The sequence below is a fragment of the Physcomitrium patens genome, chromosome 8 (assembly GCF_059467195.1).
Source record: "Physcomitrium patens ecotype Gransden chromosome 8, ASM5946719v1, whole genome shotgun sequence".
Lineage (NCBI taxonomy): Eukaryota > Viridiplantae > Streptophyta > Bryopsida > Funariales > Funariaceae > Physcomitrium > Physcomitrium patens.
The window spans coordinates 11,714,546-11,739,163 of NC_143417.1; the positions used below are offsets into that span (position 1 = coordinate 11,714,546).

The 24,618-nt window shown below is 34.1% G+C and overlaps 2 protein-coding genes and 2 long non-coding RNA genes across 4 annotated transcripts; 1 reads left to right on the forward strand and 3 right to left on the reverse strand.

The window, feature by feature from the left end:
- Window positions 1–9,836: 9,836 nt before the first annotated feature.
- On the forward strand, window positions 9,837–10,706 carry LOC149988472 (uncharacterized). The gene is made up of 2 exons (XR_016504509.1): window positions 9,837–10,244; window positions 10,582–10,706. It is a non-coding gene; the product is annotated as an uncharacterized LOC149988472 (long non-coding RNA).
- A 1,992-nt stretch (window positions 10,707–12,698) lies between these two features.
- On the reverse strand, window positions 12,699–18,874 carry LOC112285990 (putative pectin methyltransferase QUA3). The gene is made up of 10 exons (XM_024527448.3): window positions 18,400–18,874; window positions 17,181–17,610; window positions 16,594–16,817; window positions 16,246–16,449; window positions 15,721–15,931; window positions 15,174–15,435; window positions 14,765–14,954; window positions 14,162–14,352; window positions 13,810–13,893; window positions 12,699–13,522 (listed from the first exon to the last, which is right to left on the reverse strand). Exons 2-10 carry the CDS (start codon window positions 17,374–17,376, stop codon window positions 13,297–13,299), a joined length of 1,788 nt encoding a protein of 595 aa, XP_024383216.1. The 5' UTR covers window positions 17,377–17,610; window positions 18,400–18,874; the 3' UTR covers window positions 12,699–13,296.
- Window positions 18,875–19,498: 624 nt separating this feature from the next.
- LOC112285991 (GDP-L-galactose phosphorylase 2) lies at window positions 19,499–22,992 on the reverse strand. Its single transcript, XM_024527449.3, has 6 exons — window positions 22,149–22,992; window positions 21,857–22,017; window positions 21,648–21,707; window positions 21,103–21,339; window positions 20,651–20,836; window positions 19,499–20,496 (listed from the first exon to the last, which is right to left on the reverse strand). The coding sequence occupies exons 1-6, from the start codon at window positions 22,249–22,251 to the stop codon at window positions 19,861–19,863; spliced, it is 1,383 nt and encodes a 460-aa protein (XP_024383217.1). The 5' UTR covers window positions 22,252–22,992; the 3' UTR covers window positions 19,499–19,860.
- A 6-nt stretch (window positions 22,993–22,998) lies between these two features.
- Window positions 22,999–23,370, reverse strand: LOC141045688 (uncharacterized). The gene is made up of 2 exons (XR_012218027.2): window positions 23,277–23,370; window positions 22,999–23,151 (listed from the first exon to the last, which is right to left on the reverse strand). It is a non-coding gene; the product is annotated as an uncharacterized LOC141045688 (long non-coding RNA).
- Window positions 23,371–24,618: the final 1,248 nt, after the last annotated feature.

Genomic DNA, 24,618 nt, shown 5'->3' on the forward strand with positions numbered 1-24,618 from the left:
GGCCAAGCCAGGTCACACCCGCGAACTTCTCGAAAATACCCAGTCCCTCCCACCACACCTTTTTTATTAGGCGCAGCGCGTCCAGCGAATGTGCCCATGAACAGAATGCTGGAGCCATTGCAAGGAGAGCCCGGCCCAAACGTGACCTGGTTCAAAATTTGAACGCCACCGCTGATCCTTGAGCGGAAGCCACCGTCGCAGTGCCCGTCGCGTTTCCTAGCAGCTTGGAATCTGTAGCTGCTCCCTCCCGCATCAGATTGTCAAACACGAGGAGGGTCCCCATCCCAAACGATGTATTCCAACCACCGTCAGGGTCGTAGAGGCGGGGTCTGCTCGAGTCTCATGCACGTGGTACTGAAACTGCAAGCATTTTCGAGCGTGATACGCTGGCTTGCCGGCCACCAGCAGCGCCACGAGCAAGACGAACGCCGCGCTCATTGGAGAGTTCGCCATGGCTGGACTGCGTGAGTGAAGGCGACGACAACGTCGACAACGGCAAAGCTGCAGCAGATAACGAGGGAGCGGCGCGGATTTAAATTAGGAGCACCCCCCTCAACGCGTTCTCAGGGGGATGAATGTCAACAAAAACAAATAAATAAATAAAAAAAACATGTTGAGATTCCGACGACGGCTAATAACACACGTAATGTCAGATTTCTGTTCACTGCATCTTTTATTTTTTTATTTTATATTAATGTACGACATATGTGCATTGCACGAACAATGAGTCACTTGACGACATGATTACTCTTTGTTTGCTTTTGTTAAACACAGTTTTGTTTGTGAAGATACTTGAATATCTTGAATATGAATCAAGATAGGTTGTATGCAGATGTATAAGATATTTTTGGAGATGTGTAAAACCAAGAAGTTGACATGCAGAATCTAAGGCAAAGGATAATTCTTTCAATGTTTTGTATTGGAAGTACAAGAAATTTGTTTGAAATTTTCAAGATCCTATGGCCATTACTTGATACTTTAAACATTCAAATATATTTGGAATAATGATTGCAAATCCTTGGTGGCTAGAGATTTCAAGTACACTCTTTCTAAACAAACTCTTGAAGATTGTCTCAACTTGATAGCGAGAATATTTGAAGTCAAGAATTATGAACTAATTGAAGATATTTATAAGCATCATATTTTAGAACATTCAATTGCAAGACAGTATTTTATTGAATTTCAAAAGAAATGTCTTTTGCACTTGCACTTCTAGCTCTTTTTAAAACAAAATAACAAAATAAAAGATCCATCCAATATTAATAAGATTATTAGCATAGAGTTTCCTAATAAGAAAGAAGATTTGCCGTTATTTGAGACAATTAGCACTCACATGATTCATGGTCTATATGGACCTCAAAATATGCAAGCTCCATGCATAATGGATAGAATATGCTAAAAGAAATATCAAAAATAATATTAAGAAGTAATATCAATGGATGGTGATGGCTATCTTGAATATCATAGAAAGAATGATGGATTTTTTTTTAAAATGTTGATAATTGTATTGTAAGCAATTGAGATATTATTCCATATAATCCTACTCTTAGCAAAAAGTATAATTGTCATGTTAATATTGAAGTTTGTACTTCAATTTGTGTTATGAAATATATTTACATGTACATCTATAAAAGGCATGATTGTACAACAATACAAATTAGAAATCAAGAAGATAAAATCAAATATTATATTATTACATTGTTTATTAGAGCTTCAAAAGAAGCATAGCCTTTGTTTGGAATGAAAATACATGAGAAAGTTTGAAATGTGGTTCAATTGTCATTAAATCTTTTTAGAATGCATTAAATAATTTTTGATCTAATTATGATGCAAGGAAAGTCTTAGCCTATGAAAAGCACCAAAAAACAAGTTTGACAACATTTTTTGAAATGTATAAATCTATAGAGACTCCTTGGCAATAAAAATATTTAGAGTTTTTATAGCATTTTGTGTAGAATATGACCTCAAAGAAATAGATAATAAGATAATATAGATTTATAATTAAAAGATTATATTTTGTTGATCCTATTATTAAAAAAAGCTTCTATCTTCGACTTCTTCTAATAATGATATGTGGACCACACTTATTTGAAGATTTGCCAACTATAGATGGAGTACTACAACCAAATTTTAAGAATTCATGCTTAAAAATGGGATTATTGGAGGATAGCAAAAAGTAGAATCATTACTTCAAACAACCTCCATAATAAAAGTGGAGAAGCACTTAAGAATATTATTTGCTATTATTTTTCTTTAATATTCATCTACATATCTAAAAGAGGTATGAGACAAGTTTAAAGAAGTTTTTGTGATGATGTAAGTTACCAATTGACTCAAGTTTATGGAATTGAGAGGTCAATAGAAAGAAAGATATTAGATTATGGACTGTTTTTTCTTGATGAAATTCTTCAAGAATCAAACAAAACACTTGCTGATTTTTTTATTAATGCCACAATAAGTAAAAAAATAAATAAATTGAATGAAAATGCTACGAATGCTTATGATATCATGACAAGCTAAAATAAATAATAAAAAAATATTTGCCAAAGTTGAATGATTAACATTGCACCATATATTTGGATATCTTTGCTTCAATAGATATAAATCTTAAAAAGTTGTATTTTTTAGAAGAATCAATAAGAAGTAGAAAAATATTTGTTGACAATACAACAATAATAAAGTTCTAAAAAGATAGACATATTAATTTGTGTATTTTTTTTTTTCTAGAATTACAACACAATTTTGTAAAACTATATTTTTTTCTCTCTATAAATGGTGTTAAGAACCACTTGCTCTTCAAACCTTCAAAAGAATGAATTATTGTCTTAAGCATTATCCCTAACTTAATATCAATTTCTAATCTTGAATCCCTAAAATCTAGATCTACAACTACATCTTATCTAGATCTAATACAAATTCATACATACAACAATCTAATCTATAATATCCACATGTTAGATTAATCCAAAACTACATATATAATAGAAGATCTAATAATATAAGATTTTACTTCTTTTAATATTAAGTATTGTAACATTAGACATATATTAATATAAATAATATATACTAATCTTGAACTAGCCTTCTAAGCTCATCTTTGCCCTTACAGTCTTATACACTGCTATAATCCTTTAAGAACAACAACAATAGAAACAACACCAATAACTGAAAGTCCTTAAAATCTTCTTTCAAATCCTAGCTGCTATCAAATCTTAACTTCTACCTTAACAAGATTGTCATCCATCTTACTCTTTATTTTATTAGTCTACATCCATCTAAATTTTCAACCACTTTTAGCTTTATTTGACTAATTTTTATCCATCTTGGTCTTCATCCAATTAATTAAACACATGTAGTGCAATTTATATAATAATTATATAAGATTCATCTTAGAGTGATATTTTTACTAGTCTAAATTATTGGTCCAATAAATATTTTATTAACAAACTTTTAAGTGGTAGATGGATTGTACATTCCATATTTAAAATTTTGTTCCATGCTCATGAACATTTATTTTATTATATTGTAAAAAATGCACCATATGTAGATATACTAAAAAAAGATGGTTCTTATCATTTGAGATGATGTATCAATGTAATATCACTATTGTGCAATGAAAATCAATAAAACTTTTTGAGACTTAAATTATATTAATAATATAGTTTTTGGTGGAGATTTTTGATAGATCCTTCTTCCTATCATCACGGACTTAAGAGAAGAAATCATTGGTGCTTCTTTACAACAATCAAAGACTTGATCTTATATTGAAGTATACAAGTTGACTAAAAATATGTATTTAGAAAGTTAATTTAATGAGAATTAATTATTTGCTAGAAAGCTCTTAAAGATATGCATTACATAAGCTTATTACTTTTGAAAGTTGTTTCATGTTATAATATTTATTTTAATATATCTAAGAATAATTTCTATTTATAAATTAAAAATAAATCAATAATTACAGATTTTTTAAAAAATAAAATGATTCTTTGAAAATATATAAAAGAAAATTTGACATCAAATGATTTGAATTAGCTGTCTATTTGAGATTGGTATTGTATTTTGTAAAATTTGCTTGAAAATGCATTGAGCATTTAGTTATAGAAGATAAAATAGAACTTGCAACAAGAAGATCCTAACGATTCTAATAGAATCATAAATAAACTCCAATTAAATTATAATAATGCTAAAAAATCTTTAATTAAATTTCAAAAGAATCTTAAAGAATTTACAAAAGAAACATAAAGAAATCATAAATTAACCTTAAAGAAATATATATAATAAAAAAATCCAAAAAAAATATCAAAAAAATCTTATTCCAAAAAAAATATCATAAAAATAGAAATCATAATTGAATCCTAATCAAATCTTAATATAATTTTCAACAAATTTTAATAAAATACTAAACCAATCCTATTCAAATCTTAATCAAATTCTAACCAAACTTTAAACCAAATTCTAATAAAATCCTAAATATATCTTAATAAAATTCTAATATATTCTAATCAAATCCTAATGAAATCCTAATGAATCCTAACCAAGTTCTAAACAAATCCTAACTTCTACAGCAAATTGGAATATCAATAACTAATGATTTTGACTCAAGATATTTTTACTTATTAACTAAGTTAGAAACAAGTATGAAAAACTTGAAGAAGATTAAATATACCAAATAAAATATAACCTTTAAAATTTGCTTGAATATTGGCTAGTCACCTTTTTCAACCTTCATGCCAATATTCCAAAGCCAAAAATATTTAATTTCACCATTCAATAAGTTATAAACTTTGCACAATTCTTAAAAGTCAAATTTACTACTTGTGTACAATATTTGACTTGAATACAAATAGTAGATTAGCAAATATGTGAGAAACCTACACTAGTCCTTTAAACCTCGATTTTCAAGACTTTAATATGTTTGAGCTTCAATAAATTTTAAATGAACTACTAGATTAAGTTTACACTTGTAACACAAATTATACACAATAACATTCACTTAATTACAAACTTTGTAAAATTAGGATTATTATCTATAGATCAACTACAAATCTCACACAATTATTTTTAATATCAATTATTTAAATTTCTCAATATCTAAAGTCACTTAAAAATAATCATAAATTTTCAAAGCCTTTAAAAAGTTTTTATCCACTCAAATCACCTAAAATTAATATTTAAAAAACCTCTCTCTTATTTGCTCTCAAATCCCACTTTCCAATCAATAAAAGAATATTTGAATCATTGTAGGTGCATGGTTTTGTACCTTGAGATTTGATTTCGATCATAATTCATAATTGGTCCTCTTTGAATATCAATTCTTTATATTTAGAGGTAATTTTTACTAAAACCTATTCTTAATCTTTTCTTAAATATGCCTATATCAATTATTTATCTTATTTATATTTCTACAAAATAAATAGGGGTCTTTTCAACAAAAAAATAACATTAAGATTAAAGTTTTTAGTACCTTCCTATTATTTATCCTTATTTTTCTACTATATCTTTTTGCTCGACTCTTCTATAATAAAATACCTTCTTTCTTCTTTTACCTAATGGTCATGTTACTACATGACACTGGGTAAAGATGGAATACTTGGAGATGAACATTTCATCAACAAGTCAATTTATTTTGTACAAAAAATATAATATTGATGATCCAAATATGTGTGCTATGGAAAAAAAATTTAGAGTTTCATGTATTTATCTTAGAACACATTTAGTATTTATAGAAGATGGTGCAAATATTGACAATTGATATCCAATCAATTATTTAAAAATCTTAAGTGCATTTAAATTGCCACCATTTAACTTCAAGCAAAAGGTCAAATGTCCAATTATGTTGTTGCAAAAAATTACTTTGCATTAAGTATTTTACAATAGATCATGCTTGATTACTATGCAACTAATTGATTGAATTATAGAGGCAAGACTTTACAATGACCATTAAAAAATCTCAAAGATAATCCTTAAAGAACTTAGGAATAGATTTTAGATTTTTATTTTTATTTTTATGGATAGTTATATATTGGCCTTTCACAATGCACTTCACTAAATATAATCAAGTTCATATATTCTAAAATGAATGAAAAAAAGAAAACACCACCATAAATGTAATTTAACTCAAAGTAGTTTTAAATTAGATATTTAATTTGTAATAAATAAAAATTATATTTATCAATTACATTGAATAAAAACATAAATGATTCCATTATTATGCATGTATATATTTTTTTAATTTTTTTTGTCAATATTTCTTAAAGAATGGTCAATTTTTCACATACCAACTACAAATTAAAATTTTACAACTATTTTGTATCCAATAGCATGGATTTTTAATATATATATATATTTGGAAAATTAAAAAAATAAATGGTGTATATATGTATGTATGTATATATATATATATATATATATATATATGTTATTGAAGGTGTTTTTATTTTTATCAACTAAAACATTGGCATCAATTATAAAGTAAATTCTATTTTTATTTTTAAAAAATATCTCTTATCAAAAGAATAAACTAAGATAGTTATAAAAATAATACAATATATCTAATAATTTACATGCATCTTACATCTTTAAATAATAATTATGTGTTACCAACTATACAACCTCTAAAATAAATATAGTCAAAGAAAATCTTATTGACAATGCAATTGGAAACCAATAGAAAAAGAAATTAAAAAAAACTTATTAATTTGACATCTTTTGTAAAATCCAAATAAGTCATAATAAAAAATCAAAAAACCTAAAAAAAATTTAAAATTTTGGTATTTAATTAATTTTAATACTATTAACTAGAATTAGTCTAATTTGAAAATGATGCCTAATACTTCCAGCAAAGGTAATTTATACTTCTTTTTAAAATTTCTTTATTGAGTTGGTTGTAACTAACTATCAGTAAAACCACTTTCTACTAATAATATTATTTTATAATCAATTTTTCTTTTCTTCTATTTTGTAATTCAAATAAATCAATTGGAATTCACAAAAACTATATCTATCTTCATTGATATAAGTTTCAATCAATTTATAAATCCAAAAATAATTTTAAAAAAACCTTTTAGAATAAATATTTTATTTTTTATTTTAAAAAACCATTTAATAAAAAATATAATATCAATATCTATATATATATATATACATAAATTAAAAGACTAGGTCAAAATCAAATTTTAAACTCTTGCTAATAAACTATAACTACAAATTCTATTAGAACAAACACCCATTTACATGTAGAAGAAATAATTTTTAGTGTATATTTTCAGATTTGATTTTTTTTTTCTACAGTTACATATACCAAGTATAATTCTATTTATTTATAATTGGCTTTATCAATTACTTGTCTTAATAATCTTATGTAGTAATCTAAATAATTCAACTCCAAAATATAAAAAAAATTCTTCTACTTTAATTTAATTGGAATACTATTTTTTATAAGCATAACTTCTAAAATAATACCAAATCCAATTAAAATACTTCTAGAAATTGTATCTTAATATTTAATCGAAAAAATTAAAATTATATTATATTTAGTCTAATACATCTAATAGATTCAATAATATTTTTTTTTCTAAATATAAAAACTTATACCACCTTATTCCAAGAATATTAACTTTTATTAGTATTTAAGTTTTATAAAAGTACTTTCAAGTTTTTACATTTTTTTTTAAAAGACTTTGAAAAAGAATATAAAAATAGCTTATAATAATAGAATAAAACATCAAAGGCTTTATTTCTTTATTGATCTCATTTCTATGTTATTATGTATTTTTTTGATGTTGTTTTGTGATAACATGAGTATATGATGAAAGAGGAAAGAAAAGATTATATAATAGAGGAACTTAAATGAAAATACTTTAGTAAATTATCTTAAAAATATAGATAATAGATAAGGAGATAGTAAAAAGAGATAAATACTAATGCTATCTTCTTGAAGAAGAGACTTCTATTTTCTTAGTAGAGGCATAAGTAAGCCAAATCAAAGTAAATGAGATAAATAATTAATATTAAAAAATTTAGGAAGAGATTAAGATTAAGTTATAGCAAAAATTACCTCAATATATAAAGAATTGATACCTAAAGAGAATGAGTTGTGAACCATGATCAAAATCAAACACTAAGATACAAAACTACATACCTATAGCAACTTTAGGATTCTTTGGTTGATCATACAATGGGATTTGAAAGCAAACTTGTGAGAGGAATTTTGAAAGTTGATTTCATATGATTTGAAGGCATATTGAAGTTGTGAGGGCTTTTCGAAATGAAAGATGTATTCAATAGATTTGAATTTTGTGATATAAAAAAACATCACAAATTTGAGGATTTTTTATTTTTATAGAATATTTATAAGTGATTTTTTTTAATTTATATATTTTTTGTTTTAAATATGTTTGAAAATTTTAGTATTTATCAAATTTTTAAATTAATTATTATGAAAGTTTTTGTGGATTATAGGCTCCAATAATTGAAATTTAGGAATAATAAAGATTTTTTCAATTTCACAATATCTGCCAATTTGATTGAAGCACAAATTGGTAAAATCAATTTAGACTTAGAAATCTATACTCTAGCCAATTTTTTAAGCAATTTAATGATTTAGCAAAGAAAAAAAGTTGTTAAAAGATTAACATTGAAGTTAGAGGAGGATGGATTCAAAAGTAGCTAATTGCTTATAGATTGAATTGTGAGTGAAATTTTAGTCAAGATCAATCATTTGATTAATATTTATTAAGATTTTAATACAACTTTAGGAAGTGGTTAAGATTTATTTAGAATTTTTTTTGATTTGGTTTAGAATTTAGGATTTAATTAAAGTTTCATAAATATTTTATTAAGATTTTATTAGGATTTAATTAAAATTTAATTAGAATTTTGTTAGAATTTGTTTAAGATTGTTAGAGTTTCATTAGAGGTTGATTATGGCTACATCAAGATTTCATTAGGATTTATTTAGGATTTTTATTTTTATTTTTCTTTATGATTTTTTATTATTTTTTAAAATATTTCTATTTTAGTATTTTAAATAGGTTATTTTTATTTATTTAATTTTTTAATTTTTTAGATTTTTTTATTATTCTTATTTGAGATTAATTTCTGCCTTTTTATGCTTTTTTGTAATTTCTTTTGTACTTTTTTTAAAAATTCTTTTGAATTGATTAAATTTTGATTAGGATTATTAAATATTATTTATAATTTAATTAAGATTCTATTAAACTTAGTAGGATCTTGTTGTTGCATTTTCTATTTGCCTTTCACAACTAGGTGCCAAGTGCATTCTCAAGCAAGAATTCATGTTATACAACAATGTCAATGATGCAAAATTTTGCATTAGCTATTAGGGTATCAATGAGGTAATTTCAATTCTAATCATGAATTGTCTTTTTGTATTATACTAACAAAAACTTGTGTCATTGGGCACGAAAACTTATGCCTTCGGATATTGCAATCTCTTGCATTGTCATCCATCCATTGTCTCATTCAATCATGTTTTTTCATTTCCATGTTCAACCAATGAAAAGACTTCTTTTTCTTTTTGTCTTATACCCAAGTTGTTTTATATAAGAAACTAGCAAATGTGTTATACAACTTTTCAAGAAAACAAACATCTACAAAAATCTTTAGTATAAGTTAACTTAGACATGAATGCACAAAAAAAAAAAAAAAAAACATTATTTTTTTTTTAAAACAAGAAAAAAAAAAAAAACACCCACTTCCAAGTGCCCCCACAACTACCCAAGCCATCGGCTTTTAACACGAATTATAAAAAAAACACACAAAACAAAAAATGGATAGATACATATATATATATATATATATATATAAAAGCTGAAACCCTTGACTTCCCTCCCTCCGTCTCTCTGCTTAGTCCAAGTTCGTTCAAGCATCCAGCGAGCCCATTAAAATTGACATGTACGAAGACGTCATCCTTATCCTGCAATGTCGTACTGGAAGTCTGTTGTGAATGCGCACTTCATAGTTTGCTGCCGTGTGCAGAGAGCGGACAGAGAAGCGGGGTTATCGAGGCCCTGGAGAAGCAGTTGCTGCAATTATTTGTGGAGCAGAACCGATGGCGGTGACCATAGTGTGGCTGTAGACCCAGTTTCTTGCAGAGTAGCTGTCCACTGCGAGTGGGCCTGTGGGAGTATTCTATGCGTTCAGCAGATCAGTTTCGATCTGAAGAGAGTTAGCAGCAGCAACCATGGGTCTCGTGAATTTCAAAGTAATTCTTAGAATTTTGGGTAATGTTTGACCCCTGGAGACGGCTTGTGTCAGGAAGATATTCATGAATTGTTGTGATGCCATTGTTGTGGACTGGATGGAAATTTTTAGGGTGAACATTGCTTCGCACATGGTGCTGCTTCTTGCGAGAGAGTGAGCTTGATTTCTGCTGCTGCAACTATTCACTTACTGGTCTCTCAGACTGTTCGCTGCTTACATGGTTTCTGCATGCGATTATCGCAGATCTGTTGGATCCGATCATCCATTCACGTGTTGATTTCTTAGTTTTGGCTTAAATTTGCTGCTAATCATTAATTGGTTTTCACAACTATTTACAACTATTTTTGTTGCGTTCAGGGAATGTCACTACCATTTGTAGTCACTGCCATGTCGTCAATGCAAGTATTTTACCCAATTGAAGTTTTCTATTGAATGAATTGGCACAGAATTGGCATAGTTTGGTACTTAATGGACAAAATTACAACTAGTTAATTAGTGGAATGATGTTACAAATTTTATATTAGTTATTTGTTAAATGTAACAATTGTGGAGTAATTAGATAATGTAAGAAATAAGAGTCTTTGACCTAATAGAACTCTTCCATTATTATAATCCCATTTTTTCCAAGATTGTGAAGAAAAAGACAATGCCAAATTATTTTAACATTCCATATGTTTGCATTTTGCTCAATTGTTGTATGGGCTTCAAATTGTAGGCTTTCAAGTCCTAGAAATCACTATCAATGTATCTCATTATTTTAATGAATTTACATGCCTTGCATTATATTTGACATATGCATAAAAGAAGATGAAGGTAAGTGTGTTCTTACTTTGATAGTATAGACTAATAATTTTTAAGTTTAATTTTTAATTTTTATTGTTTTATTATTTTCTACTCATTGGTTAAATAATATTTTAATAATGGATTTGGTTTATTTTATTGTGGTAGTGGTACTTGTATCAGAATCAGTACACAACAAGAAGAAACACAAGCTTATTATTGGAATTCCTTGTATTGTATTTGCAGTTAAAATGTATGTTTCTCCACTTATTAGAATACTATATTTATTACCTATATCCACACCTATAATTACTCTTTTAAACATTATTTTTATGTAGGGTCATTTTTTATTTTTCATTTTTTGGAGAAAAATAGTAATTCAATCTCAAAATATAGAGTATGTTCTGTTTTTTATTTTTTAAATTTTTTATTACATTTTTTATTTTTATTTTCTAAAAGTATAAAGATATACAATTTTTTACTTGTTATTTAATATTGTTGTTCATGTTATGTAGATAAGAATTAAATAATAATTAAGTGTTAAACAATCATTTACAATTATAAATCTAATTACTAACATATATTAAATTTAATAGCTCGTAAATAAGTTTATTTACTAAATTTATGTCTTTCACTTTTCTTTAAAACAGACATACGGATAAAAATGCATTAGATTTAAATCTTTTTAAACTTACTAATATAAAAAACTTTTGTAATTATTTTTCTAAAAGAATCTACATTTGAAACATTTGAAATTATGCTTATAAAATCGGGATTTGAAATTTATTTTATAAATATTATCCAAAGCCAAAGGTGCAAAAATTAGTCCCCCAATTGGTCAACACCCTACCTAGAATTCCAACAATTGGTCAACTTTGCCAAATAATATATATAGATATAGATATATGTATTATTATAATTATTATTATTATTATTTTCCTTGCATTATTGCTCCTAGTACCATGAATTTCCAAGTGGAGGTCATGTAACTCAAATAACTCACACCAAAGTTGTCAATGTTCTAGAATAAGTCTGTTACATGTCATAGCATGTTGAAATTGTGTCTAGCAAATATAAAGTATGCATTGAATCAGTGTTATAAAAGAGTTCCATTGAAGATGAAGAAGACGAGAATAAAGGAGACCCTCATCATGTCCCCCACTCTTATATAGTGGGAACGCAAGTGAATTTGGAGGGTCGCACCGCTGTAGATACTCTCTAACAATGCCTCTAGCTCTGCTGCTATTTGTGTGAGCTTGGAAGCCGAAATCAGAGCCCAAAAGTTGCAGCTCTGTTGCAGTGTGTTAGTATTTTGGCTGTCGTTCGAAACAGAAACCTGTTGATGGAGGGATTCATTGTTTCACAAATCTCAATCAAAACTAACCATCATAGATCCTTACCATCAACTTTTCAAGCCTTAGATGAACCACTTCTGGTTGCAAGAAACTAGGAAGAACTTATTACACTGAATCACACGGTTTCATGAATGGACCCATCAAGTATTTACTTTTGTAGAGCTCATGAACTGTTACTATTCAAGCAAACTGCTCTGTCGGGCACTAGATGACCGACTGTTATACAAATGATCTGGTTGAATTATATCACATTGCCACAAATGACTGTAACATTCCTACGTCAGTCTTTCACTGATAATAATCTCTCACTATGGTACACATTGTTGTGAATGGAGGATATACAAAAAAGGAACTTCAACAATGGAATTCATCATCAACAAAACTCAGCTCATGTTCCTTAAGCCAAACTCTATCTCGATACGTTCCAGATGATAACAATCACGTACTCGCTGATGGTATGATCAGAGAACAAAAAAATTAAATCTTCTTTCCGCACGTGACAAATAGCATCACGAGGAAGCCAAAAGAGCATGCCTTACTTCACAACCCCCAGAAATTTCTTGGCTTCCCAAGGAAAATCACAACACCTATCTTGAATTTCAATGCAGCGATGTGTAATGCTAATATACCTATCACCTAGCTCTTGACAGGTCAAAGAAGCCTTCAAAATCTCTCCTATTCTGCGGAGGACTAAATTTGTGGACAAAAAATTCTTTCATATCAATAGGCAAATTCTGCAGGGATGAGCAGGGCGGAATCCTGTAATAGACCTAACGTCACTAGATGATTGGCTTCCGCAAATTTTCGTAATTCAAACCAAAATAGCGAAGGCTGAAGCGAAATGAGCAAGCTGTACCTTCTTAGTATCAATCAGATGAGAAATAAGTTGTAAAGAAGAATCTTCCAAACCGTAGGAGCCCTCGCAATAGTACACCTATTATTGTGACTCGACAACTTCAGCCCTCCAAAACACCTTCGTTCCAACAAAAATGCGCTCTTTACCTGATGTTCCTGGTTCGGGATCAAAAATTTCAAACTTCCATTGAATGGCTTTGGCAATTTTTGAAACTCGTGAAAGCATAGTAGGAGTATCCCGTATTATGATTGTTCCCTCTGGTCGAAGAATCCGGTCCATCTCAACCATAACCTCTGCTAAGCTGCACCTGAACGTTTCAAACAAGGAGGTTAGAGTCTGCATATCTCCACCACTGACGTCTTAATGAAAGAATTCAACAGCCGTTATGTAGATATTCGGCGCATACCCAAACATAACCAGATAACCTCCTCAGATATTTAAGCCATACTCAACAACTTGGCCAGCTTGAAATTAACTTCAAATGGAGTAGAAAGAAGCAATAAGTGAATTCGTTATTCAGTTTGAAATAGGATAACAAAAACCTCATTCGGAAGATGACACCAACCGTCAGACAAAGAAAGTTAGTAAGCAGACCTCTTGTCCAATGTGGTGAATGGTTGCAGGGGAGCCACGTGCAATAAGTCATACGTTCGTGGATACGTCGAAAATGCTTCACACCTAACCTCGCAAACAAGCACTTTGTTAGACTCTCAATGTCATAACCAATTGACAGACACTTCCACCATAAACTTAAGCAAAATCTGAAAGGATATGACGGGTTGCTTTCATTTCTGTGGCAAATCCCTGGATTGGTGTAGAAAATGAACATAAAGAATATTTTCGTTAACACTAATTCTTCGTTCCGGACATGTCAATCAGCACTGCAAGCTGCTAGACAATCGCTAATCCATTCGGGCCATCATACTATAAAAGTCGGAATACTTGCCAGTCATGAACGACTCCAAGAAGCCCTCGATCATAAATTGTGCTCAGAGTATTTGGTCCAGTAGTTGGAATTACATTCATAACCCATACAGGATCGTTTCTGGACATCAGATTGGCGGCGAAACCCCCATATAATGCATTCATGTCCATAACATTGCGATATCGAGAGGTTCCAAATCCTATCTTCAATGTCTGCAATAACCAACCGTTAAAAATGTTCCTAAATCATGTTGTATCTTCCAAGTTCATGAGCTAGAAGTCACCCATACTGTAAAACCAACCAAGCTGGAGTTAATCCGGCTATGGCAATTTAATACGACAATACAAATTCCTCGAAATTGAAATCACTACTTCATCTGTGAGGATGAACACTAACGAATTGCGCCACGCCAGACAGACGAAACGACAGTCTGAACCTTAAAACTATGTAACCAACTAGAGAATGTCTTTAAGAGCGAGCCGTGAACAATTGAAAAATCTATCAGATGATAGCATCCAGTGCACGACTAAATCTTTGCTCCTCACAGTTGCATTTCTATACACAGATTTTTGGATGAGTAATCGGACCACATAGTAGCTGTTATGTGAAGATGTATACACGAACCTCTACGTAGTGACGGATTCGACGACCCCACCTCCTTGTATCCTTATCAAATTCTGCGCTCTCCACATTTCGCGCTTCCAAAAGTCGCTTTGGAATCATGTCTGGACGTTTCTGCCAATTTGGCTGATCCAACAGAGTATCAATGGCATTCACTGAAGGTCGAGTAATACACTCGACCAATTCAGTATTCCTGTCAAGCGGAAATGTCAAGGCACTCGTTTAATGGATGTTCACCCGAAGAACTTGTGGACACTAAAAGTTACCTTTCAATGAGCAGCTACACTCAAATCGTTAACAATATTGAAATGAGATACCAGCGCCAACAGATGACAGAAATAAAATAAAGCACTATCAAATTGATGAATAGCGTACAAATGATACAGGGACTCCAGGCAAACCAGACACTTACCACGCATTGTCAGGGTCGTCCTCGTGACAGAAAGATGGAACCTGCTTTTCACGGGCGCGATAACATGATGTGTTTAAGGGTTTTTGCCAGATAACTGTTTTATCTACTGCACCGATTAATGAATAACACATTTTCTCGACGACGAATTCTTGAAGAACCTCGTACTCTCTCTCTTTACCCTGAAAGTTTACTGGAGGGCCAGATAATACAAAGTACCCGCCAGGTCGCAGCAGCCGATCAACCTCAATGAAGTAAGAACCATCTGCATAAAATTATTTGTTAATACCATACAAGAAAGCAGAGAACTAGAATCTCATCAATAATCGACTTTCATATACAAATATGCTATAACGCAAATGAAACCTGAAAGACGGTCGATAAAACACGTTAAATTTCCAACAGGATTGGAACAGAAATGAGGGTCTCGTACACATAAAGAGCACTGAAGTTGCCAAATAAACAATTTAAAATCAAAAGCGCTCCTAACTAATGCTAAGATGTCCTCAATTGCGTATGGGTAAAAGAAAAATAAAATATGAAAACTTACTGAAGGCTGCAAATGGGACGAGGCAGCGCGAGCAGTGAACAAGGTCAAACGACAATGAAGGAAATGGAAGTCGTTGTGTGGCGAGCATGCCAACAACAGCTGGAAGGCCTCGTTCCAAAACAAATTGAATCTGTGCCTTGTGCGAATCACGTGGGGCAACCGACATCGTAAGAACCTCCTTGTTGATTAGACAGGCCCCAAAGCTAGCAACCTGCGGAAAGTTAACCGTTTCAGTTGGTAAATGAAACAAAGAAAGTAGAGCCAAATGTTTCTATTACTAGAGGTTTGCTCGTGTGATAAACGAGCATGATATTCATATGGTGAAAATTGTGCTAAAAACTTGAAGTTAATAAGATGAAATAAAACAAAGTGCAAATTAAACGTAGTTTGACGGCATTCACAGTTAGACGTGAATTGACTGAACATCCTGTCGAAATTACAAATTGGTAATCAGAGGCAATAACATCATATTTTCAAGTGGAGAGACGAGTAAACTGGAAAAGAAAGGTCATAAAGGAACCTTACCCCACAGCCTATGTCCAATGCAGTGCGAATAGCACTAGTCCTTAAAGGAATATATTTTTCAAGCTTCTGCACATATCTCTCTGCTCCTTCTGAAAACATAGTTCCCCCACCTGGAAACACGAAATAGTCACCCTCTTGTACCATCCATCCTTGATCTGACTTCAACTCCGCTATTTTGTTGTGTGGAGTATTGTTAAACCATATCTGGCAAGAACAGAACAGTGGATGGATCTCTCAGACACCAGAATTTTCCATAGTATTCCACAAATGAACGTGTCTACAGTATATATATGAGTGAAATTCATCCACCAGGACAGCAGTGCGTCATAAACAAACTCGGAAGCTTACTTTTCTTAAACTCTCAGGCCATCGTACAGGGATTTGGTAGTCAGGGGGAGGAGGAATTAGGCATCTCAGCTTTTCTTCAAAGGGGGGACAGTGGCGTTCTCTGTAGTGGTTACGCTCCTTCGAGAAAGATCTTGCTCGCTTGGGGTCATGACACGGCATGATATCAGCGAGTCGAACCGGACAAGATTCAACGAGAAGTCCATGCTCCACCTGATCCCAAAAGCCTGTACCAAAAAATCAGACTACATGGTATTACGACGTAACAGATGCAGAAAACACCTAAAAATACAGGCGACAGAGTTAAGAGACCCATAGCAATGTACTTTTCACTATGAAAAATAAATTGGCGTATACATCAGTGCACCAATTTCGGCAATCAAGGAAAAATGTGATATCTATCACCACTTTCTGAATTGACGAGTTCCCAGAAAGCTAAATAATACTCGAAAGAAACGAAATCTTTTCCAGAACAAAGTTTCGCTGGAAACATTTTTGTAGTGTCTTATCTTAGAGTAATGACCATAACTTATGCACAAAACGCAAAGAAAATGTACACGATGAAAGTGTTAAGTTAAAATAGGGCTCACCATTGCTGGTAGAGTCTGCTCGTAGAGCCGCATCCAGCTCTCGCTGCCCGGCAGTAGCCAGGGAATCTCCAAGAGATGTAAATATGAGTAAGAAAAGTATCATTAAAGCCGCCATCATTGTGAAAATGATAATGTCTAGCAGCTGCCATTTCCTCCCAAGCGGCTTATCTCGTTTTCCTTGCGGAGTGGTAGCCATCTTACTCGATCACAAAATTACCTTGACTCTTACGTGAATCCAAACTCTACGAATGACTCAACCTAACATACTGTGCCTCACTAAAGCTCCTTTTAAGGAGTTTCCTTGTCCCTCATTTGCTCAAACTTGCAGGGTTAATCAAACACTGGCTTTAACATATTTACACTTCCTACAACTCTTCAATCGACTTTTCGTGGCTCCTCTCTCGCCATGAGATCCACTTATTGAAAAAACCTGGAGGCACCAACCAACGTTTTAAATACATACACAAGACGATATGCAAAGACGACATCCTCCAAACACATCGTTACCTGACAAATTGCAGACCTAAAACTACGACGCAAGTAGCCTAGTGGCCAACTCTCACAAGCCAAAAGCTGGCTTCCTCGTCCAAGAAGACAGCTACAAGCACTCAAAACTCTAAACTGCTTTCGTGACCTTGGAACACTTTGATTGAATTTGAATGAGATGGACAAGAATGACCTTGGACCCCTCATGTCAATGCAATCTTTTAGGGTATTATTAAATTAAGAAACAATGCAAATAAACAAAATCTCCAAACGTAAAATCAGTGCCTCTCAGCAAATCTCAACACTGAATCTGAGACTGCAAACTAAAGTCAATAAATTGTGCGACAACTCTAGGTTTGCCTCGCATCTACCAACCCGAAGTCAATCAACAGACACTTCACAAACGTGAGCAGAACTTCAGACCACTGTTACCGACTGGATTAAAACCCGCAAACCCCAGATCTCTTCAGACCGAACCACTCTCCACACATCTACTCCGCAATAAACAGAATTCCTTCACAAACCTCCCAACGCATCCTTCACAACTACACATCATTGTTCGAATCTCCAGTGCTCAAACCACCAATACACCCCCCACAAATATCGCGGACTCTAAACATTCAATTCAAGATCCGGCATCAACCGCATCCACGTCGGCAACTGTATCTCTTCTTAGGACTCCGACCCTTCACCCAAAACCAAAAATCTCTCTCCACCATGCAAAATGCCATACCTCAGATCGTCACTATCCGCAGTGATCCTCAAACCCTTTCAAAATGCGGCCGGAGTATGTGCCCACTCACAAAAAGTGAGACGCTACAACACAAATCACCGGAGCTCATTCAATCGAAGCCCCGATTTGTACACCTTGCTCAATATTGCAGCTCCGTAGCTCCACAATGACAGCTCTGGAGGTGTCGATTCAAGAATTGGGCTAATCTAAGCTGACGCAGGCTTGATCTCCAAAGGAAAAGACATCGTGGAAAAGGAGAGTAATATGGTCTCAGATTATAGCACGGGTTGGCGACGCTATCTTCAACGAAGTTCGACGAAGTTCCTAAACCAGAAGGGGGATCTTCAACGCGGAACTATCTTCAGGCACAGCACGAGTGCCGTCATCAGATTGACTCTCACTGCGCATCGTTGCGCATTTGATTGATTACTGTTAGTCTTACTATTCTTGAGCTGCATCTTCTATTTCCGGCGCAACTGATTATTCCACCCTGATTCCTGGGAACATTGCTTTTTTAGGTCTACCTTCTTACAAATGTACAGAGTTTGTTGAGGCGACGAACTTCTTCTTATCACCGTTGACACTCAGAATTGGTTTTCATATTGATGTGTACAGCATGTCTATCTGCGGTACTAGCCACTGTACAACTTCGATTATTGGTTGGGTAGTCGAGGATATTTCTGCGGCTACTACGACTTGTTACAATTGTCACCGTTCGAAACTTTCGTCAGAAAGACCACATCGCATTTTGTTAGAGTTGGGGATGCATACCTGGGGTGCATGCTTAGGGTTACACTTGAAAATACATGTTTAAGGTTTAAGAAACATAAGCCTGAGTAGAGTGATTTACGTAGAACAGTTATGGATCCAGGAGTCAATAGTGATTGCAATGAACATGATAAAAACTTCAAGCATCTTAAATTTAAAAACTCTCGCCGGTAGATATCGAACATGAATAAACTCTTCTGAAGTTGTTTATTACGAGTTCAAATGAAGAATATAAACTCATTTTGTCAATAACAGAGACATACAATGTGGACATAAGTGTGTGTGCGCATCTATGTAAATATATATAATTTACTGAGCACTATCATTGATGTATCTTTGATTTAGACAGATAGAAGGTTTATTCCAATGTAAGCTACAACAGTTTACTGGCAGGGCAAAGCTGCAGAAGTTATAGATTTTTCTAAAGCTAATCGGAAATTATAGATATCCATCTTGCCTGACTCACTATTGGAGATACACAGATATCAAAAGGATAAGTACATGGCTGAGAAAAAGTAACACTCAGTCCGAATATGATGCTACACAATACAAGTTTGAACTAAACAAAGTCCAAAATTGACTACGTCACCACAAACTGACAATTATTGAATACATTGACTGAAAAACATGATTTATCCCCCGATCCAAAAGCCTAGCCATGCCCAGCATCAATGAAACACCTGATATTGCTTATTAAGCTTCTACACTCAAGTCGTCGCCATGGTTCGGAACAACAGCATCCAACGAATTGGTTTTGAGATAGTCCTTAGCAGGGATATCCTCATTCACCATGAAATCAAAAGATCCTCTCTTTGATGTCCCTGCCAGATAATCACTGGTGACAGAAATTACTTGAAACGCAGCCTTCAAGCATTTTGCCTTCACCTCTTCGAAGCGCTCCTGAGAGAGAGAAACCTCAGCCATTAATCTCCATGCGTAACCCTCAGTGGCAAGGTCATAGTCTTTCCTTCGCTTCAGCACAATGTGGCCGCTAATTTCCCACACCGCAGGATTTACCTGTGTCTCTAAAATGTCTTCGTCCACCTCACCTCGGGCTTGTCGTTCAGCAAAGCACTGTGGAAGGAGGAAGACTCTGGAGCCTCTGTCAGTGATTAGCACGTTGTATGGAATATTTTCATTCTGAAGATAGATGCAGGCATTCGCGACGGCTATAGAAAGATCCACCATGCTGTTGCACATCTCGAACACAAGACCTCTGACTGGGAACATCGTGAGTTCATACACTTTCACACCACTCTTCTTCCTGCCGTAAGACACTCTAGTAGCGGGTGCTCTTTCAATGGGAAAGGGGGCAGCCAAGTAATATGCCTACACAAACATCATCTCCAAATTAGTCCAAGGCGCGCTAAATTATTCCGAGTGCAATCCGATGCAAAGAGGTTTATCATTGAAATTTTCTCATCACTCCACACTAGTATGCAAGAATCGACACCTTAAGGATAAAAATTGGCAGGTAAACTACCTGAAAATGCAAGTGGTTGATTGTAGCAAATGCACCAAGGCTGTTGTAGCCCAAACGAAAGTAAGGATTATTTGCCTCCGCTGCCATGTACAAAGCTAGTAAGAATGATTCCTGATCAATTCGTTGCGGCAGGCGATCCAATACACGGGGAACCAACAGAATATGTCCATATTCGATTGGACTAACCTGCAGTGAATTAATATTTTTAGTCAAATGATACAGTGAACCATCAGATATTCGACTAGAGTATGAAGACGTTGCTTGCAAATCTGGACTAGAACATACAGAACTCCGCAGTTAATTTCATAACCAATCTGTTGATGCATCAAGTGGATGACAAATAAAATAAAATAAGATAAGCATAAAAAATCCCGATTACAGTGAAGTTAACGTGAGTAAAATCCAAATACACAGCCTAAATTCCAACTTATCTCGGAAATATTGAAACGTACATTGATAGCAACCACATTGGGACTGCTTGACACTGTAGCTTTCTCATAGTACTCGCTCATATCACTGTCGTTTGGCATGAATTGAAACAGAACCTCCTCTTGGCCAACCTTAGTGAAATTAAACTTCTTCGGATCAAATGGCTGGAGTACTTGATCAATACGAAACTCCGTTGGCCGTTTCTGCAAGTGTCTGCCTTCGTTCAGTTGTGCAATAAAACCACAATCTCCTGGAAGCATCTGCGACAAACGACAAATATCCTCAGTTTCGTATGTCAATTTGTAAACACTCCAAGAACTCACTTCAATCATCATCGTCATCTTATTCGCACACAAATCATACACTGATGCCAGCACCAAATCCCTCAAACTCGAGATCGAATTAAAACCATCATACATGACTCTTAAAACCATACAAGAGCATAGTAAAAGTCAAAAAAAAAATCTTAGAAAACCCTGTTTAAACATCATCTTAACTAGAATTCTGCGCGGCGATCGATGTAGACAATTTGATGATTGGGAATAAACTTTAATAGAGCAGGTCCTACCTTAGTCTCGCAGGCTGTCACGTCATAACGGAAAAGTCCACGAGCCATACGATCCTCCCACTGTTCAAAAGAATGACCAGGTTAAAATCATTCCCAATTAGCAAAAGTCACACAGCAAATAGTATTAGCGATTGCATGTAAACGCGAACACCCGCAAAAATCATCAACGTGGGATAAAGGACGATTCACCGCCAACAAAATAGCCCCACCTGTGCGAGGAGCAATTCATCGAGGAAGTAATTCTCCTGCGGAGAGACGTCCGATTCTTTGACACTATCGGGTACACAGTGGTCGTCACTGCCAGTGTGCGCCCTCTTGTTCGAACCCGAAGATTGCCTTACACCAAAAGCGTAGAGCGGTAACTTTGCTCCTGCATAGTAAGTCATTCAGATTAAATATCAGTTCCCGCCCCAAAAAAGATTACGAAATTTGCCACTTCAGAGTATAATGAAATGAAATCACAACTGATTCACAAGTGTGCATGGGTGAGAAAGTACTGACCAGGAATGCAACAGGTCCCAAGACAGTCTCGGCCACATCCAGGAACTTGCTCCAGCTGCTGGTGCATTGAAACCACAGTCTCCACTCTCTTGATGGTCAACATCTTCGCTATCTTTAAGGTCTACTAACCCTTTACTGCTGGTGGAAAAGAAAACACTGACTGTCGCAACCCTCTAAGGAGCGGCACAGAGGTGAAAGTTGGAGTGACGACCTCCCCCAGCAAGAGCAGAAAGGTCAGAGGGTCGACCGCCTTCACTGGGGGTGGCCCCCCGGCCGCCGTGCAAGGAAGGGGAAGACGAGATAGAGCGGGACAATTGGTTTCCCGTGGGGTAGAAATCTTCACTCATACGGGCGCGATGTTCGCTTTGCAAAGCCGTGGTGTCCACTGAATCGAACCTGGGGTTGTAAGTAGAAAAAACTTCTCTCCGAGGGTTGCCAGCGTTGATATCCGCAATCACCAGACACAAGAAGTCGCTAGCAAGAACTAGAATAGTCTTCTCAAATCAGAAGATTGGCATACATTCCCCGAAGACGAGGCCTTCGCACACAGTGACAGAAGAATGCTACTTCGCTTAATCTCAAATAAACACGGATGTATAGAACTTGAAACCTTTCGAACCTCACGATGGCGTCGTGTGTAACCCTGTGCAAGATCAAGAGGACAAGCCGTTGAACTCCAGCTGATGCCAGGAACCCTCGGAGGGGAGAGGAGGATTGAAATGAAAAGTGATATCCGCAATTGGTGATATGCAATCGAGTTGCGACACCCCCACAACAAGCGCACTATCTAATGAACATATCTACGTGAAATACAGAATGTGTAGAATTTCAAGGCAAAAAAATGAAAATCTCTTGTGAGTTCCAACATGTGAGCTCACAAAACCTTTATCTGCAGGAATTCGTGCTGCAAATCAACCCTAATCGAGCACACGTCGGTTCCCAAATCGCCAATTGACGAACGACATTCACCTCGTTTCGGAAACAAAGGCGGAGGGCGTCACACCTGTTGCATTTTTACAGGCAGACGCGAGATATGATTAGGACCTTTACCGTCAGAAAAGGACGGTAAAGCTCAAGGACCACAACTAGATCACCACGCCGGAGTGCACGGGTAGAAATCAATCTCACAACTGCTGGCGACTCCTGGATCGCCGGCTGACGACGCACTCGCAGCGCGAGTTGCCACACAGGCCTGTCGAGATTACGCAGGCCAGTGTGCCGGTGGAGACAGGATACGGTGAGTTGCAGGGGCCCTTTATAATTTGGGCCTTGAGCAGTGCACGGATATCATTTGGATGGAATGTTTGATTTGGATGAAATTACATTATAAAAGTTTCATTGCACATCCAGTGGAACCAATTATATATCTTCTTCTTCTGTTTTCTTTAACTTTTTCTTTTCGTTTTAAGATTGAAGCTTCAATTGCATCCACATGCCATGGTATCTTTGGGTCCGACACGTGAACTCTAATAATATTGGTGAAAATTGTTGTAATGATTAAAAGGAGTTTAAACATTATTTTTAAGGTGGTCATATAGAAAATGAAGTGGTTCACAAATGATGGCTTTTACAAGCATTGATTCCATGGCTCAAAATTTCATAATATATGACACCATGCCTTATTGTAGTTTTGGGTTTTCGTCTTATTCTCAAGTATCCTGTTCCTGTCCAGGTTTTCGTTTGATTAAATTTGAACATGGCACGGACAATATTAAACGTGTACATTTCTGTAGGTGTGAGTGCACATACATGTATATATCCAGTTTCTGGAAAGTTTTGGCATTTTTATCAAATACTTATTTAATCCAAGTAAGAACTAAGATTATTTAATTCTTATGTAATTTTAAGTGATACTGGTTCAATATTTTTAATATTATTGTGTCTTGAGGAATTTATTTAAATTTGTCCCCATGCTTTAATGCATTCAACATACTATACATATACATATACTAGACATTGTTTTAGCATGCAAAGTTCACAATATATTTTAAAATATTGGTTTCCGTCTCCCATGTGTAAACAGAAAGAAAATATATTGGTCAACAAGGCATTTCAACAACCAAATGCAGCTGCATGGTGGAGTGCATTATTTATTCCACAATAAATTTAATCGAAATTTCAAACCAGTTGAATGTGTAAAGTATTTCGAAAAGAATATGTTTTCCCCCATGGTGTGTCATAAAAGAAAAGAAAAGGAAAGGAAAGAGAAGTTTTGTTGATGAAACTGAGAGAGTAACATGGGAATGCATTTTGTACTTAAAAAAGACTGAAAAGAAAATCTTTAACATAGAGAATTTATTTGTCTCCTTTGTTGTTGATGTTGTAGCTCCCTTATTTTCAACGCTGCAGTATGTTCTTATAAGAGAGGTACAAAATAATTTCCAGTAAATATGGTTCATCAATTAGACCACTACTTGACCGCACACCAATTTTCTCTTAAAAAACTTGATAACAGCAACAACATGCAATT

What these genes read in the sequence shown, in the direction of transcription:
- LOC112285990 (XM_024527448.3), bottom strand. Translation starts at nt 17,376, where the DNA reads ATGGCTACCACTCCGCAAGGAAAACGAGATAAGCCGCTTGGGAGGAAA. An exon ending in GGCCTGAGAGTTTAAGAAAA is followed by an intron (nt 16,450 to 16,593) that starts GTAAGCTTCCGA and finishes TGTTCTTGCCAG; the next exon opens with ATATGGTTTAACAATACTCC. An exon ending in GAATCCGTCACTACGTAGAG is followed by an intron (nt 14,353 to 14,764) that starts GTTCGTGTATAC and finishes TGGTTATTGCAG; the next exon opens with ACATTGAAGATAGGATTTGG.
- LOC112285991 (XM_024527449.3), bottom strand. Translation starts at nt 22,251, where the DNA reads ATGTTGACCATCAAGAGAGTGGAGACTGTGGTTTCAATGCACCAGCAG. An exon ending in TGGGACCTGTTGCATTCCTG is followed by an intron (nt 22,018 to 22,148) that starts GTCAGTACTTTC and finishes CTTACTATGCAG; the next exon opens with GAGCAAAGTTACCGCTCTAC. An exon ending in ATGAATTGCTCCTCGCACAG is followed by an intron (nt 21,708 to 21,856) that starts GTGGGGCTATTT and finishes TCTTTTGAACAG; the next exon opens with TGGGAGGATCGTATGGCTCG.